Raw genomic sequence first — 18082 nt, 5'->3', positions numbered from 1 at the left:
AATTACGATGATTAGGATGGCATTAGAAGAGTGAAGTGTGCAGGCTGGGTTGTAGTATGAAATCAGCGAGGGGCAAGCTGATTGGCTGTTTTAAAGCCTATGGTAAGGAGTTTCTATTCGATGTCAAGGTAGATAGGAAACTGGATGTTCTTGAGGAGTGGGGAAATGGACTGAAGGGTCTTATAGAAGACTGACTGTATTTAGAGCTGGAGCAAAAAAATAAAATAATCAGCCCCCACATGGAGCTCACTGTCCAAGTAGGAGGGAGAACAGGTATTTTGCAATTGAAGGAACTGAGGCACAGAAGAGTTGTTACTTCTCCCAGTCACACAACAGACAAGTGACAGACCTGGAATTAAAATCCAGGTCCTCTGACTTCCAGGTTCAGGCTCTTTCCATTAGGCCACACTGCTTCCCTAATCCTTGGGCCGGATTAGGAGCTGACAGTCATGCAGAACTTGCTTTGACAGGGAGGGCGAAACCACGGAAGTCACCTTCTTTCTGCCTGTCTTGTAGCCCCAAAGCCATCGTCATCCTCTGATTCCGTATACAGTTGACCTTCAGTTCCAACATGAAGCTGAGACTGTGTCCACGGGAGGGAGAGCACTTTGCACCCCTATGTGCTACATCCACAAAAACACTCTAGACAGGATGTCTCGGCACACATGACATTGTGCTAACAGCCATCTCAAATGAATGAACAATTTCATTCTCTAAGCTAAGCAGACCAAGGCCCATAAATGCAGTAGGCAGAGGTGTTTATCTAGAACCAGAAAAGGAGCAAAATACAGAGCGTTTATTTGTCAGGCCGTTTTGTTATTTTGGTGTCATTCTGTCCCTGCTTCAATTATTGGGGACAATGGAAGGCTATCGATACAGTATTGCAGAATCATGATGATGAGGATGATAATGCTGTCATTGAAAGTCCCTACCGCCCTTCCCCCCACTGCAGCTGTCCCTCCTAAAGCGTCCTGCGTAATTGTCTGACCCCGTCGTCTGATAGCCAGGCCCGGCGCTGCAGAGCGGGCTTAGAGACGGCTGCTCTGTATGCCGTGCACACCCCAAACTGCCTGCAATTTCTAAAGAAAAGGCTGGGATGCTTATCTCGGGGAACACAAGATGCCAAGTCATTGTTATTATTATTATTATTGCTGTTGTTGTTATTATTGTTATTGTCCATATTGCCATTATCTTCGGTGAGCCCAGGGTTGTATGCCAGGAGCTGTAAGATCGTCTCTGTCCTAGGCCCCCAGCCCCTCAGTGGCACAGCTGGCAGAGGACAGGCTTCAACCCCACCAGAGGTCATCCTGGTTTCACCCAAGGGAACACCAAAAATGCCCCAAATAAAAATCTCCATCCTGGGACGGTGGGAACTCTTCTCCTGCCATCGGAAGGTTTTGAGGAAGAATTGGATTTGGAAGAGAATGGGATCGTTTGGAAGGTGGACAGTCCGAGGTCATAAATGCCAAATTCCTCAATATCAGAGCCATTCTGATGAACTGAGACAAATGACACCCCTAAACATTCACCCCATCCCCCTTTCCCTTCCACAATTCCAGGTTCAGTCTCTGCAAAATATGCAGGCAGATCCCGGTGACAGTCAAGAGGTCAAAAATATCTTTCCCGGTTCGACACCCCACCATTCCTGGCCTCCCCTCTGGAAGGTTGCCATTCTCATCCCAGCTTTGATGGGAGATGAGGATTGCTCAAGGTTCCTACTAAGGACTTTCCCAGATGCCATTTCTGCACATACAAAAACAGCAAGTTGGGCCAGAGATACATTTGCCTCCAAAGATGAGTTGCATAGAATTATGCATATGTTCCTGTCTCAATGAATCAATGGCATTTATTGATCATTTACTGTGTACTGAGCACTGTACCAAACATTAGGGGAAATACAATTGAGTTGGTAGGCACGTTCCCTGCCCACAGTGAGTTAACAGTCTAAAGGGGGAGAAAGACATTAATATAAATAAATCATTGTTGTCTGGGTTATTCCAAACCATTCTTCCCTCTGAATCTGAATCTGCTGGGCTTCGTTCTATGAATCTGAGCCTGATCTCTACAATGTAAGCTTCTTGTGAGAGCTTAGTAGAGAGCTCTGCACACAGAGCTCTAAATACCATTGATTGGCAATATATAATTTATAGATATACTCAAGTGCTGTGGGGTTGAGGGTGGGGAAAATATCAAATGGCCAAAGGCATTTGTCTCAACTAGGGAGCCTAATCTCAGAACATCTTCCAGTTACATTCTCATTGGCCATGCTTGAAGTTATTCCATCAAAGGGTTGTTTTCCTTTTCGTGTTGTTTTATTTTAATGGCATTTGTTAAGCACTTACTATATGCCAGGCACTGTTCTTAGCACCGGGGTAAAAACAAACTAATCAGGTTGGACGCAGTCCCTGTCCCACATGGGGCTCACATTCTTAATCCCCATTTTACGATGAGGAATCTGAAGCACAAAGAAGTTAAGTGATTTGACCAAGGTCACACAGCAGACAAGTGACGGAGCCAGGACTAGAACCCAGGTCCTCGTGACTCACAGGCCCGTGCTCTATCCACTAGGCCACACTCTACTAGCCACGCTGCTAGGCCACACTTCTTCAGCTAATGTGTGGAGCTCACAGTCTAAGTAACTCCACTGCATCCCCATTTTGCAGATGTGGGAACTGAGGCAGAAAGAAGTGAAGTGACTTGCCCAAGGACATGTACCAGACAAGTGGAGGAGCAGGGATTAGAACCCAGTCCTCTGACTCCCAGGCCCATGCTCTTTCCACTAGGCCTGCCATTTGACTTCCTCCTCCTTTTCTTTTTTCCCCTCCAACCGACCAACCGACCGATGGAAGCTGCCCTGCCCCAGCCTGAGGAGGACTCTCACCTCCATCAGCAGAATGTCCTTGGAGCTCTGAGACTGCACTTTGGGGTGCTGGACCTTCACAGCCACCGTGGTCCCGTCATGCAGCACGGCCTTGTGGACCTGGGCCAAGGAGGCCGCCCCCAGGGGAGTGTCCTCAAAGCTCAAAAACAGGTCGCTGATCTGTCAAGGAGAGAGAGAGAGAGAGAGAGAAGGAGGGAAGGGAAATCAGAGAATGGCTTCTGGCTCAGTGCCTGAGTTGTTGAGTTGCTTAGTCCCGGGACCTGGGAGAACAACAGCCATTTCCCTGCAATGGCCCTGAGATGGTATCCCCAAGTCCAGACACTAGGGCCTGATCAGATCCTAGGAGAGCCATTATACTCAATCAATCAATCAAACCATCTTTACTGAGTGCTTACTATGTGCAGGGCATTTTATCAGGTACTTGGGAGAGTACAATATAACAGTCGGTAGACATATTCCCTGCACTCGGCAAGCTTATAGCCTAGAGGGGGAGACAGACATTTATAGAAATAAATAAATTATGGATATGTACATAAGTGCTGTGGGGCTGAGAGGTGAATAAAGGGAGCAAATCCAAGTGCAAGGGTGACACAGAAGGATGTGGGAGAAGAGGAAATCAGGGCTTAGTCGGGGAAGGCCACTTGGAGGAGATGTGCTTTTAATAAGTTCTGTAGGTGGGGAGAGGGATCATCTGTCACATATTAAGAGAGAGAGAATTCCAGGACAGAGGCAGGACATGGGCAAGACGTCGGCACCGAGAGAGACGAGATTGAGGAACGGTGAATACATTGGCATTAGAGGATCAAAGTGTGTGGGCTGAGCTTTATTTGGAAAGCAGAGAAGTGAGGTAGGAGGGGACAGGGTGATTGAGTGTTTTAAACCTGATTGTAAGGGTTTCTGTTTGATGTGGAAGTGGATGAGCAACCACTGGAGGTTCCTGAGGAGTGGGGAAACGTGGACTGAACCGTTCTGTGGAAAAATGAGCCACTTAGCAGAATGAAGTACGGACTGGAGTGGGGAGAGACAGGAGTTGGAAATCAGCAAGGAGGCTGATATGGTAATCAAAGCAGAATAAGGATTGAAGTGGATTAAAGTGGTAGCCGTTTGGATGGAGAGGAAAGGGTGGATTTTAGCAATGTTAGGAAGGTAGAACTGACAGGATTTAGTGACAGATTGAATATGTGGGTTGAATGAAAGCGAGGAGTCAAGGATAATGCAAAGGGTATGGGCACGTGAGACACAGAGGTGATGATGGTGCTGTCTACAGTGATGGGAAAGTAACGGGGAGGAGAGGGTTTGGGTGAGAAGACAAGAAATTCTGTTTTGCTTATGTTAAGTTTGAGGTGTCAGCAGGACATCCAAGTAGAGGCATCCGGAAGGCAGGAGGGAATGCGAGACTGAAGAGAAGAAGAGAGATCAGGGCTGGAGACGTAGATTTGGGAATCATACTCATAGAGGTGATATTGGAAGCCATGGGACTGAATGAGTTCTCCAAGGGAGTGGGTGTAGAGGGAGAACAGAAGGGGACCCAGAACTGAGTCTTGAGGGTCTCCTACACCTAAGGGGTGGGAGGCAGATGAGGAGCCCCAAAAAAGACTGAGAATGAGTGGCCCTGCCCCTAGGAAGAGAACCAGCAGAGGATGGTGACAGTGAAGCTAAGAAAAGTGAAGCTTTTCTAGTAGAAAAAGGGGGGTCGATAGGTTCAAAGGCAGTTGAGAGGCTGAGGAGGATTAGGATGGAGTAGACGTCTTTAGATTTGGCAAGAAGGAGAATATTGGTGACCTTTGAGAGGGTACTTTCTGTGTAGTGAAGGGAACAGAAGCTTGATTGGAGGGAAGAGCCAGATCAAGAGTGCTGAGCTGCAAGTCAGATGGGCCCCATTTCATCCAGATGTCCTCGGGCAAGTCATTTTCCAGCTCTGGGCTCCAATAATTCCATCTGAGAAGTGTTGAGTAAAGTCCCTCTCTATCCCTACTTCCTTCTTGTAAACCATTGTGAGAATCAACCTGGCACATAACACCCACCTTTAGGATAGCCTGGTAGAATAATAATAATAATAATAATGGTATTTGTTAAGTGCTTACTATGTGCCAAGCACTGTTCTAAGAGCTGTGGGAGATACAAAATTATAAGGCTGTCTCACGTGGGGCTTACAGTCTTAATCCCCATTTTACAGATGAGGTAACTGAGGCACAGAGTTAAATGAAGTTAACTGACTTGCCCAAAGTCACACAGCTGACAAGTGGCGGAGCCGGGATGAAAACCCACTACCTCTGACTCCCAAGCCCGTGCTCTTTCTACTAAGCCACGCAGCTTCAAAGAGCAAGAGCTTAGGAGTCAGAAATCCTGAGTTCTAATCCTGCCTCCACTACTTGTCTGCTGTGTGACCTTGGACAAGTCACTTAAATATTATTCAATCAGTTAATTAAAGGTAGTTTTATTTTTTAATGGTATTTGTTAAGGACTTACTATATGCCCTGTTTTACTTATGCAGTAACTGAGGCCCTGAGAAGTGAATCAAGCCCACACAGCAAACAAATGGCCGAGCCAGGAATAGAACCCAGGTCCTCTGACTCCCAGACCTATGCTCTATCCACCAGACCACATTCCTTATTGAGCGCTTACTGTGTGCAGAGCACTGTACTAAGTGCCCGGGGGAGTACGATACAACAGAGTTGGTAGACATGTTCCCACCCCACAACAATCACTTTCTTCATCATTTTGGTGACTTGTGCTAAATTTCCTCCCAGTTGTCAACTCACCACAGACTAGAGGCCCAGCTCCAGGGGCAGGTCACTGGGAATTGAGATACCAGCGGTTGAGATAAACCCCTTCCCACCAGGCCCACGTGGCACATTTTCTGATAAATGCCTAAATCTACATCAGTTGTATTTACTGAACATTTATTGTGTGCACAGCAATGTTCTAAGGGCTTGGCTGGCTTTCCTGGCCCCTCTTTTCCCTCCCTCAGGCCCTCTCTCTATTTGCTGTTGGCGTGTTCCTTTCAGCCACAAAAGTGGCCTGGGATTCTAGAGGGATGCGTCTCATCTTCCCTATGCAAGCCAACCTGGGTCTCCCCTCCAAGATTTGCACTGTGCCTCCCCGGATTCCTGGGAGTAGCAGGGGCATGCCCAGACCTTCCTGAGGGCCCTGATCTTTCACAGCTGGCAAAGCTTAGGTGTGCCCATTCCTCCTCTTCATCCATCCTCTTCCACAATGAGAAGCAGCATGGCCTTAGTGGAGAGAGCCCAAGCCTGGGAGTCAGAAGAACCTGGGTTCTAATCCTGGCTCCGTCACTTTTCCGTTGGGCAAGTCACTTCCCTTCTCTGGGCCTCGGTTGCCTCATCTGCAAAATGGAGATTAAGGCTGTGAGTCCCATATGGGACAGGGACTGTGTCCAACCTGATTAGCTTGCATCTACCCCAGTGCTTAGTACAGTGTCTGGCTCATAGAAAGTGCTTCACAAATACCATTTTTAAAAAAATGGTCACTGGATGTGCCACAGTGGGTAGAATGGTCAGGTTTCAGGCATTGGGTGGTAGCCAACTTTAGCTTTGGGTAACTGGTCAGAGTTCTCCGGGCAAGGGCATGATAGCAGGGCAGGACTACCAATGGATCTGAATAGGTTTGGGGGCCATGGTTTGGGGTACCAACCAAGCAAATCAATCAATGGTATTAATTGAGTGCTTACTATGTGTACAGCACTATACTAAGCACTTGGGAAAATACTAATTATTAGAATTAGCAGACATGTTCCCTACCCATAACAAGCTTACAGTTTAGAGGGGGGAACCAACATTAATATAAATAAATAATAATATATGATTTAAAGATATGTACACAAGTGTTGGGTGGGGATGAACAGCAAATGTCCAAAGGTCACAGATCTAAGTGCGTAAATGATGTGGAAGTCAGAGCTAGCTAGGGAACAAAGAGGGTTTAACTGGGGAAGGCCTCTTGGAGAAGATATGACCCTAATAATGCTTTGAAGGTGGAGAGAGTGATGGGCTGGTATATATGGAGTGGGAAGGGTATCCCAGATAAGGGAGGATGTAGGAAAGGGGTTGGCGGAGAGAGAGATGAGATCGGGGCACAGTGAGTAAGCTGGCACTAAAGGAGCAGAGTAGGAGATTATTGAAGTAAAATAAGATGGGGTGAGGTGATTGATCTGGTTGCATCACACACTGCCAACCGTGGCTTGACTAGGCCCATTTGATAGAGGCGACAGAGCCACAGCTCCCCAGATCTACCTATCTCAGGTGGGCATCACCTAGGGCAAAATGCCAGAGGCCACAGAAGGCGAAGATGACAGGTAGCATGATCAGCACCAGCAGTGGTGTGGAAGAGGAGGTAGTTCAGATCCTATCTCTCTGCTCTCAGTAATGCTAATAATAACAGATATTTATTAAGCACTTACTATGTGCCACCCACTGTGCTGACCAATGAAGCAAATACAAGACCCATATAGGGCTCACAGTCTAAGAGGGAGAGAGGATATGCATTTTACCTCCATTTTACATATGAGGAAACTGAGACACAGGGGTGTTCAGTAATTTACCCAAGTTATATAGCAAGGACTAGAGTCTAGGTTTTCTGATTCCCAGGCCTTTGCGTTTTTTCCTCTCCCTCCCCATTTTCCCCTACCTCTCCTGTACCCATGCCACTTATTTTTCTTCATTTTACATTCCTCTTTTCTCTCTCTCAACCATTTCCCCCCGACATTTACCTCCCCACTGTCTTTCCTTTCCCCCACTCCTTCTCATTCTCTGCCCTGACCCCCTCTAGGCTCCACCCTATCGCTTCACCCCCATTTCTGGTGGAATGCTACGCTATCTCACTGGCCTCTGCCCCAGATACACTTGCCATTCCAACCACTATCTCCCTCTCCCAGCCCAAAGACCCGAGGAAGATCTGAAAGTTACAAACCTTGGAGAAGCAGCTTGGCCTAGTGGAAAGAGAAGAGTCCTGGGAGTCAGCGGACCTAGGTTCTAATCCCAGCCCTGCCAACTGCTTGCTGTGTAGCTTGCTGTGTAGCCTAGGACAAGTCACTTCAATTCTCTGTGCCTCACTTCCCTCAACTGTAAAATGGAGATTCGATACCTGTTTTCCCTCCTACTTAGATGGTTGAACCTTATGTGGGGCAGAGACTATATCTGAACTAATTAACTTATATCTACCCCAGCGTTTAGAACAGTGTTTGCCACACATAATAACAAACCTGCCGAGTTCTGCACTCTCCCCTCAAATTGGGCAAACAACAAGGTGAGCTGCCATTTTGGTCCATTTTAGTTGGGGGGTGAGGAAAGGTCTTTCTCTGCCAACATTAGCTACAGCTTAGGATGTCGCATGGGGAGAAACTGACTAGGAATTAACCCAAAGCACAGCTCTTCCCAAATGTCACACTGTCGGGGGCCTGTTAATTCAGTTGTATTATACTCTCTCAAGCGCTTAATAATAATATTAATAACAATAATAATTGTGGTATTTGTTAAGCACTTACTATGTGCCAAGCAGTATTCTAAGCACTGGGGTAGATACAGGGTAATTAAGTTTTCCCACATGAGGCTCACAGTCTTAATCCCCATTTTACAGATGAGGTAACAGAGGCACAGAGAAGTTAAGTGACTTGCCCAAAATCACACAGCTGACAAGTTGCAGAGCTGGGATTAGAACCCACGACCTCTGACTCCCAAGCCTGGGATTTTTCCACTAAGCCACGCTAAGTGCATGCTCTACACATAGTAAGCGCTCTACAAATACGACTGAATGAATGATTGGGGGCCCCACAGCCTAGTCTCAGGAGAGGATCGGCACCCGCTTTAACATTCATTCATTCAGTCTATTTATTGAGCACTTACTGTGTGCAGAGCACTGTACTAAGCACTTGGGAGAGAACACTATAACAATAAACAGACATGTTCCCTGCCCTCAACGAGCTTATAATCTAGAGGATGACTTAACAGTCTAGAATGACAGTGAGGCTGCCGGAGTCAAAAGAGTCAGCACTGAAACCGAAATGGAAGAGGAGATGGACGTGGGAGAGGATAGAGAGCCAGAGGGATGGGGGTCAGCTGAACCAGGTGCAAGAAATTAATGCCATTCCCACCCACCCTCAGCCTGGCTCTTCTTAGTTCTCCTCACTCCTCTCACTTCCAGGAAGAGCACAGCTCAAAACTACCCTTTCACAAGTGCACAAATAATTTACTGCTGGTGCAATTTTGGAATTACCTTTATAGAATGGTAATTAAAGACTGGAGCTGCTGCCACTAATTTAATATGAATAAAGTATCTCTAAACAGAACTTTGAGTCAGGAGTTCAGGGAAAATTCTATATCCCGATGGACAGCAAAAAATGGAGCCCCAGGTTCCAGGAGCAGATTTTTCCCCCATGCAGCTAGAAAGAATGTCTCCCCCATCCTCCATCCCACCTCCCCATCCCCACGGTTCAGCCTCTTTGGCAGAAACTATCACCAGCAACAAACTGCAGCATTTTCAGCAATTAAATTCAAACAGAGTCCTCAGCCGCCTCCAGTCATTCACCAGAAACTTGCCTCGCTTTTTGGTTGATCTTTCTTTTCCATTTCTCCCCTCTTTCAATCCTGGCGGCAAAATCAATTAAGTAAAACAACTGAGTTTTGAAATGACTCGTTATGTGTTTTTTAATTACCACTGGTCCATGATTCAAACCTATTGATGGACCTGTCTACAGAAAGAAAAATAATAGGAAAAAAAAATTTCTCTCCCCCCGACTATTTTTTTTTTAAAAAGCAGAAAAACGTCAAAGATTAGAGAGCAAATGTGTGGCTCTCCATGTGTCTGTTCAGCAGGCAACAACATCAATGAAGCTTACTCTTTAGGAAAAAGTGCAATGGGTAGACAGGCTCTGAGCACCATTTGACTTTCCACAAGTTTCACCTCAAGGTCATGGGATCTCGTGGGATCTGGGGTGAGGAAAATGCAGTCATCCTCTGGTGCATTCAGCTTGCCACCTGGGGGATTCTGCTTCAGAAGCTTATTTTGAAGGAGCATGGCCTAGTGGAAAGAGCATGGGCCTAGGAGTTGGAAGAGCCAGGGTTATAATCCTGGCTCCACCACTTGTCTGCTGTGAAACATTGGGCAAGTTATTCAACTTCTCTGTGCCTCAGTTACCTCATGTGAAATATGGAAAATTAAGACTGTGAGCCTCAGGTAGGACACGGACTTTGTCCAACCTGATTAGCTTGTATCTACCCCAGCATACAGTGTACAGTGCCCGGAACAGGGTAACCACTTAACAAACCCCATTAAAAAAATAAAAAAGGTTTACAACTTCATTTTCCCAAATTCCAAATCCCCAAAGCACCAAGAGTCCAACCATCATCTGCTGAAAACGAAGAGGAGCTAGGCTGAAAGCCAGGGGCCTGCTGGGAAGAGGAATTCCAAGAACAGCCAATAGCCGGGCTGCTCTCAAGGGCAACTGAGGCTACAGAGGAAAGGGCAAAGCTTTCCTGACCCACATGATGGACATCCGGATCCAGAGATGGACAGGCGGAGTTTAATCATCACCATCATCATCGCCGTGGCTTTAGTTAAGCGCTTATTATGTGTCAAGCACTGGGGAGGGTACAGGATAATCAGATCATCAGTCAGTTCCTGTCCCACACGGGGCTCTCAGTCTAAAGGACAGGGAGAACTGGAATTGAATTCCTATTTTACAGATGAGGAAGCTGAGGCCCAGATAAGTTAAATTTGGGAGCTGCCAGTGCCAGTATGCTCCACCACATGTAATTTCCAGTGTTGGCCGGCTTGGGAGGGTACGACTGCTTCCAACCTGCAGGTCGGGGAGGCCATTTCCGTGAGGAGCTTGGGGAAGCCTGGGTTTTTGAGTGTTACAAAGGGGTGGGATGTGGGTACAAATATCCTTGAGGATCATCAGATCCGAAGCTCGGTCCAATATTCCAGACCCCACTCGAACTGTGGGAAGCTGAACCTGTGGGCAACGAGTCCCCCCTGCCTCAGCTACAGCCTGGAAGGTCGGGGGGTGAAAGAGGTGGGCCAACTCTGCCTCAGAAGAAAGGGGCTCGGTATTAACCTGGGGCAGAGTTCAAGCCTGGCAGGTGCACACAGCACCCGTCCCAGTGAGATTCCAGCGCTTGAGTAAACTGTTTGCTTCTCCCAGTGGCAGCGGCTTCTCCATAGGGAATCGGCCTCACGCAGGTCTCGGCAAACAACATCTGGTTCCCATAATCCCGAGCGGGCCTACCGACTGAGCTCTCCTCCCTCCCGGCTCTGCTCCAGCTGCCAGCCGCAGACAACTCTCAGTCCGCTGCTGCTGCTGCTGCTGCTGCTGCTGGAAGGAGCCAAGATGAGCCATGTCCTCCAACTCCCCCATCGGACTTAGACATTATGGATCCATCCAGCTGTTGCCTCAGAACCTGGGAGCCGAAGGGAGAGGAAGTTAAAGTTTGGGTTACCTCTGCTCTCCTCAAAGTCACTTTTTTCAGCCCCAGCTCGAGTTTCCTTAGGTAAGCAGAGTGATCTAGTGAATAGAGAGCGGGCCTGGGAGTCATAAAGACCTGGGTTCTAATCCTGGCTCCGCCACTTGTCTGCTGTGTGGCCTTGGTCAATTCACTTCACTTTTCTGTGCCTCAATTACCTCATCTGTAAAGTGGGGATTGAGACTGTGAGCCCTCTTAGGACAGGGACTGTGTCCAACCTGGTTTTCTTGTTGGGTTTGTTACATCTATTGCTTCTCTCAAACCTACAAGGCCTGTCAGGCCCAAGAGAGAAAGCAGGTGCAGACTGCAGACAACTGATGGAATGGGATTAGAACTCAGGTCCATCTGACTCCCAGGCCTGTACTCTATCCACTAGGCCACACCGCTTCTCTACCAGCCACAGACAAGTTGTCAGCATCATTAAGGCTACATGCCCTTCAATTGGCAAATCACCATTACACTAGAAGCAGTGTGGTCTAGTGGAAAGAGCACAAGCCTGGGAATCAGAGGACCTGGTTCTAATCACAGCTCTGCTACTTGCCTCCTGTGTGACCTTGGGCAAACCACAATTTTTTTAATGGTATTTATTAAGCACTTACTAAGTGCCACAGACTATTGTAAGCATTGGGGTAGGTACAAAGTAATCAGGTTGGACAGAGTCCATATCCCAAATGGTGCTCACAGTCTTCATCCCCATTTTACAGATGAGGTAAGTGAGGCCCAGAGAAGTGAAGTGACTCACCCAAGGTCACACAGCAGACATGTGGTAGGGTCAGAACTAGAACCCAGATCCTTCTGACTCCCAGGTGTCCGTGCTCAATCCACTAGGCCATGTTGCACTTTACTTCGGTGGGTCTCAGTTTCCTCATCTATAAAATAGGGATCCAATTCCTGTTTTCTCTCCTACTTGTCATCATCATCAACATCAGTTTTTGAGTGCTTTCTGTGTGCAAAGCACCATCTGATGTGCTTGGGAGAGTGTAATACCAATTGGTAGGCTTAGATTGTGAACACCCTGTGGGTCGGGGACTGTGTCCGATCTGACTAACTTGTATCTATACCAGCACTTAGAACTGTGCTTGACACAGAGCAAGTGTTTAACAAATACCATAATTATTATTAGAATCTGTCTTTAAGGTGGGTTTTCCTGGTGGTACTACCGGGTAGGCTTTTTTTTATGGTATTTGTTAAGCACTACTATGTGCCAGACACCGTTCTAAGCATTGGAGCAGATACAAGCTAATTGGGACATGTGGGACAATCTTATTACCTTGCATCTACCCCAGCGCTTAGAACAGTGCTTGGCACAAAGTAAGTGCTTAACAAATACCATCATTATTATTATTACTAATAATAATAATAATGGGATGGTGATCCAGAGCACAAGGAAAAGTTGCCCTCTTTTCCTTAATCTTTCAGGACCACCACTGGATTCCCTGCAGGGGGATGATGGGGCTGGCATGGAGTCCTACTGCCACGTCAGCCCCCGCCTCCCCTTAGTGTTTCCAGGGCAGGGTGAGAGTCACAGTCTTCCTTCCAAGGAAGTCCTCAGGCTCGGGGAAGGGCATGACCAATCCCCCTGGTTTGGGAGGGCAAACAAAGGCCCCAGGAGAAGGCAAATCACTTGCCTGATATCCGATATTATGTCAAGTCTACGATGGAATCAGTCCTTGAGGTCCAAAGCAGATCAGTAGAATCTACGAGGAAGTAGGTCCTGAATAGTCTAATTTAACCTTCCATGTCAGGACCAGAGGTCCCTGGAGGGGTTTCTGGACACTGAGACTGCAAATACCCAACCCGCATAGGGGTATCAATTAGTATCTTTTTGGTCAAGCCTTTAGCTCAGGATCTTTTTCAGACAAGGCTACAGGACTGATTCCCCACTGGCTATAGGATCAATACATTCAGTCTTAGATTACCGTTGCTCCTTTAGTAACAAGTGAAATGCAGGTGCTTTCATGTGTTCTCCCTCTTACTTACACTGTGAGTCCCATGCGGGTCAGGTACTGTGTCCAACCTAATTCACTTGAATCTAATCCAGTGCTTAGAACAGGGTTTGACACATAACCAATACCATTTAAAAAAAAAAGACCACTGAAACTCCCAATAACTAAAACCAAGAAAGGGCCCAAGCTTGGCGAGGGAATCCCAATCCAGACTTTCATCTATCGTGTATCTTCTCTCCTACTCCGGCTATTTGTGCTTCTAGTCCCGAAACAAAAATGTCACCTCTGGTTGCTGGAGGAGTTATTAAGATGGGGAAAGTTGAAAGATTAGATTTATGACAGCCAGCACTGGATTATGAAGAACAATTCATCAAATGTCAGCAGCGGCAGCCCACAATTTACAGAAGGGCTAGGTTAAGCTGGAGAGATCTGATTGGGCATCCCTTGCTCCCCCCACCCTTCTTCCCCCCACCCCACTCCAGGCTAATGAATGACAGGCCTGATCGATGGCTCCCAAGGCTGGCCGTCAGTGCTGAGTATTTATCTGCTTTTTATTAATAATTATTATTGCTACATTTGCGAAGTGCCAGTCAGTGTACTGGAACCTAATCGAGGGGTCTGGCGGCGTAGCCTGGAGGGGGCTCTACCAGCTGCCCTGTGGGAACCAGCAGTGTGGCTTAGTGGACAGAGCACTGGCCTGGGAGTAGGATGGACATGGGTTCTAATCCCAGCTCTGCCATTGATTTGCTGTGTAACCTTGGGCAAGTCACTTCACTTCTCTGAGCTTCGGTTACCTTCTCTGTAAAATGGGGAATAAGACTGTGAGCCCCACATGGGACAGAGACTTTGTCCAATCTGATTAGCTTGTATCTACCTCAGTGCTTATTACAGTGCCTGACACACTGGTAAGTATTTAATAAATGCCATTTAAAAAAAAAACCATAGCTGAAGCACCCTAGTGGCAGCTTCTGTGATAACAAGCTATGCCCAATGTTAAGGGTCACTTACCCTGGGGCTGCAAGGGAGCATCCATTCATTCATATCATATTTATTGAGCGCTTACTGTGTGCAAAGTACTGTACTAAGTGTTTGAGAAAGAACAATATAACAACAAACAGATGCAACGAGCTTACAGTAAGTGCTCAATAAATACGGCTGAATGAATGAATGATAGGGAACCAGAAAGCAACATGCCTTAGCAGAAACACTCCCCGCCTGGGAATCAGACCACCTGGATCCTAATTCCGGCTCCGCCACTTGCCTGCTGTGTGACCTTGGGCAAGTTACTTCACTTCTCCAGACCTCACTTAATTCATCTGTAAAGTAGGGATTAAATACCTGTTCTCCCTTCTGTCTAAATTGTGAGCCCCATGGGAGACATGGACTATGTCTGACTTGAATATTTTGTATCTAACCCAGTGCTTGGCATATAGTAAGCACTTAACAAATATGATTATAAATAAATTTATTATTATAAATAATATTATTCATTATATACGGTGTTTATTGTATATTGTTATAATTTATTATAGTATTATTTATAATGATGATGATGTCAATAATAATAATAATTCCCTAGCTAGAACTTGGTCAGGGAAATGAGCCTGTCTGATTCTGAGGATCTTTCCAAGCCCTGAGGTCAAGCAGTGTGGATCAGTGGAAAGAGCACGGGCTTTGAAGTCAAAGGTCGTGGGTTCGAATTCCGGCTCTGCCACTTGTCAGCTGTGTGACTGTGGGCGAGTCACTTCACTTCTCCGGGCCTCAGTTCCCTCATCTGTAAAATGGGGATTAAGACTGTGAGCCCCACGTGGGACAACCTGATTCCCCTGTGTCTACCCCAGTGCTTAGAACAGTGCTTGGCACATAGTAAGCGCTTAACAAAAACATTATGATTCTGGCCAGACTCCCTGATCAATTGTATTATGTCCTAAACTCTCTTTAATGAGTCCTGGGCACTCACCTCAACAACATCCAAGCCACAGAAGACCCCGCCTTCCCCAGACCCCAGCAAGGGAGAACCTGAGCCGAATGAGGTACCATGGAGAAAAAAAGGCCTGGGACCCGAAGGAAGCTTTTCATTACAATGTTAATTAAATATCTGATTTGCAGGAATGGCTCTGTCTGTTGGAAGTTATAGCTCTCCTTCGGCCCACCGGTTCCTGATTACGGGAAAATTACCCAAGCGTTGTCATTTGTTTAGGTGTGCTGAAGGTTTTCTTAAATAAATGGAAAATTGGAGCGGCTGTTTGCAAGCTGACCCATAGCGCCCTCCCCTACACTGCATCCCATCTCTTCCTCTGCCAGGTTCCGCCCATGGGAGCACACGCTCGGATCGCCGGCCGATGCTCGCTGCTCTGGCAAGATAATAATAATAATAATTGTAGCATGTGTTAAGTGTTTACCATGTGCCAGGTACTATATTAAGCCCTGGGATGGATACAAGCAAATCAGGTTGGACACAGTCCCTGCCCCTCATGGGGCTCACAGTCTCAATCCCATTTTACAGATGAGGTAACTGAGGAACAGAAAAGTGAAGCGACTTGCCCAAGGTCATATGGCAGACAGGTGACAGAAATGGGATTAGAACCCTGGTCCTTCTGACTCCCCGGCCCGTGCTCTATCCACTAAGCCATACCTGTTTAGACTGTGAGCCCGTCATTGGGCAGGGATTGTCTCTGCTGTTGAATGCTTAGTACAGTGCTCTGCACATAGTAAGCACTCAATAAATACTACTGAATGAATGCTGCTTCCCTACCTGGGGGCAAACTTCCCAATCCGCCAGCCTGGTGGGAAGGTCTTTCCCCACTCTCCCCAGAGCTCCACCCCCCGCCCCCCCGCCCCCAGCCGCAGGAGGGGTCTCTTCCTAATGCCAGCAGCTCTGCAGGGCCGAGGAAGGCATGGGGAATCTCAAGTCGGGGGTTTGGGACCATCCCCACCTCAATTCACCAGGTGTCTTGCCGGGTGAGTCTTCGGACCTCTCTGTGCCTCCATTTATCCATCTAGAGAACGGGCAGGAAGAGAAGCAGCGTGGTCTAGTGGGCAGAGCACAGGACACCTGGGTTCTAGTCCTGGCTCTGCCACTAGCTCGCTATGTGACCTCGGGCCAGTCTCTACCTTCTCTGAGCCTCAGTCTCCTCACCTGTAAAATGAGGACTAAATTTGTTCTCCTTCTTCCTTAGACTGTGAACCTCCTATGGGGCAGGGATGGTGTCTGATCTGACTGTACTTATATTTATCCCAGGACCTAGCACAGTGTTCGGCTCAAAGTAAGCCCTCAACAAGTATCCCAATTATTATCATCATTATTATCAGAATGACCTGCTTCTGCTCCCAGAAAGTGAAGAGAAACCAATCCTGAAAGAATACTCTAGTCTTCTACAGAGGTTAATTCTCGAGACACCAAATGGTATTGAAGGCAGTCAGGGTCACTAAGGCCCAGCTGAAGGAGGCCAGGTAAGGAGTTAAATCTAAAGCCCAGAGTCTCCAGAGAATCTGAAATGGAAACCCGCCCAACTATCCCCACTCCCTCCCTCTCCCAGGGTGATCCCCAGGAAAAGACCCCTGGGAAATAAAAGTCCAGCAAGGCGATGAACTCTCCTCTCACTTTCCTGTATCTATGGCTATATCCCTTTGGCCCTGAGCCATAATCAGCATTTAGAACAGGGCTCCAGAGCTTAGAACAGTGCTTGGCACAGTAAGCTCTTGACATGTACCATCACTATTATTATTGTGGTTTTCCTTTATTCCTTAGTGGCTTGCTTTCCTTCTTTAGGGAAGCAGCATGATCTAGTGGATAGAGCACGGGCCTGAGAGTCAGAAGGACCTGAGTTGAAAGTGATGATGGCATTTGTTAAGCACTTACTATGTGCAAAGCACTGTTCTAAGTGCTGGGTTCTAATCCCGTCTCCACCACTCGTCTGCTGCGTGACCTTGAGCGAATCACTTCACTTCTCTGGCACTCAGTTCCCTCATCTGTAAAATGGGGATTAAGACTGTAAACCCCATGTGGGACAGGGATTGTGTCCAACCTGATTAGCTTGTATCTACCCCAGTACTTAGAACAGTGCTTGACACATAGTAAATGCTTAACAAATGTCATTACTATCAATTATTATTACTATTGTTATTCAAAGGTAAGGCTAGTGGGAAGAAAGATGATGTCATTGCCATTGCTTCTTCCTGGTCTATAGGCAGAAAGGAACCAGGATCTTCCTGTCATTTCCTCCACTCCTCCCCTATTGTGCTGGGGGAATGACTCGGTCACCTTGTCATTACTGCCAAGGCCCCTCTAGGGGAGGCAGACAGGGGGCTGGGTTCCTTCCCCCACTCAGCTCCACCCTCTCCCCCAGATCCTCCGAGTCACAGGGCGGGAAGCCGGGGACACAAGGGGAGGGTTGCTTCCCCCTCGCTGTGGCAACATGCTGGGATTATCTGTTCCCGGAAGCAATGGGGGGTGTGATGGGGATGGCGCCACCCCTTAACGTTCTATGGCTGTGGGGGGACAGGGAGGGTTGGGGTTATTTGGGAGCTGGGTGGGAAATATTACTTAAATATGTATTCCAATTTATCTGGCAAAGTACATCCAAAACAGTTATTAATTAATATTCCCCTTACTCCTGGGAGAGGAAAAAGGAAGAGAGGAGAGGAGGAGGGGAGGAAGGCCAGAGGGGAGAAGGGGTGGGAATGGGGATGAAGAGAGGGCTGGAAAAGAAAACTGGATTAAGGAGAATCAGATCCTATTTCTCTGTCAGAAAATGTCCCACCCCAAGAGGGAGAGT

At 47.3% G+C, this 18082-nt stretch overlaps 1 protein-coding gene across 4 annotated transcripts in view; it reads right to left on the bottom strand.

Moving 5' to 3' along the window:
• ADCK1 (aarF domain containing kinase 1) overlaps positions 1 to 18082 on the bottom strand; it is a 133927-nt gene that overhangs the window by 48180 nt on the left and 67665 nt on the right. For all 4 annotated transcript variants that reach the window (XM_029075247.1, XM_029075269.1, XM_029075274.1 and 1 more), the window contains one exon: positions 2882 to 3040. In XM_029075247.1, coding sequence (XP_028931080.1) covers positions 2882 to 3040 — 159 coding nt within the window. The remainder of the gene's footprint in view (positions 1 to 2881; positions 3041 to 18082) is intronic.

This window comes from Ornithorhynchus anatinus, chromosome 1 (assembly GCF_004115215.2).
Source record: "Ornithorhynchus anatinus isolate Pmale09 chromosome 1, mOrnAna1.pri.v4, whole genome shotgun sequence".
Taxonomy (NCBI): Eukaryota; Metazoa; Chordata; class Mammalia; order Monotremata; family Ornithorhynchidae; genus Ornithorhynchus; species Ornithorhynchus anatinus.
This window is presented reverse-complemented; position numbering and strand designations above follow the sequence as displayed.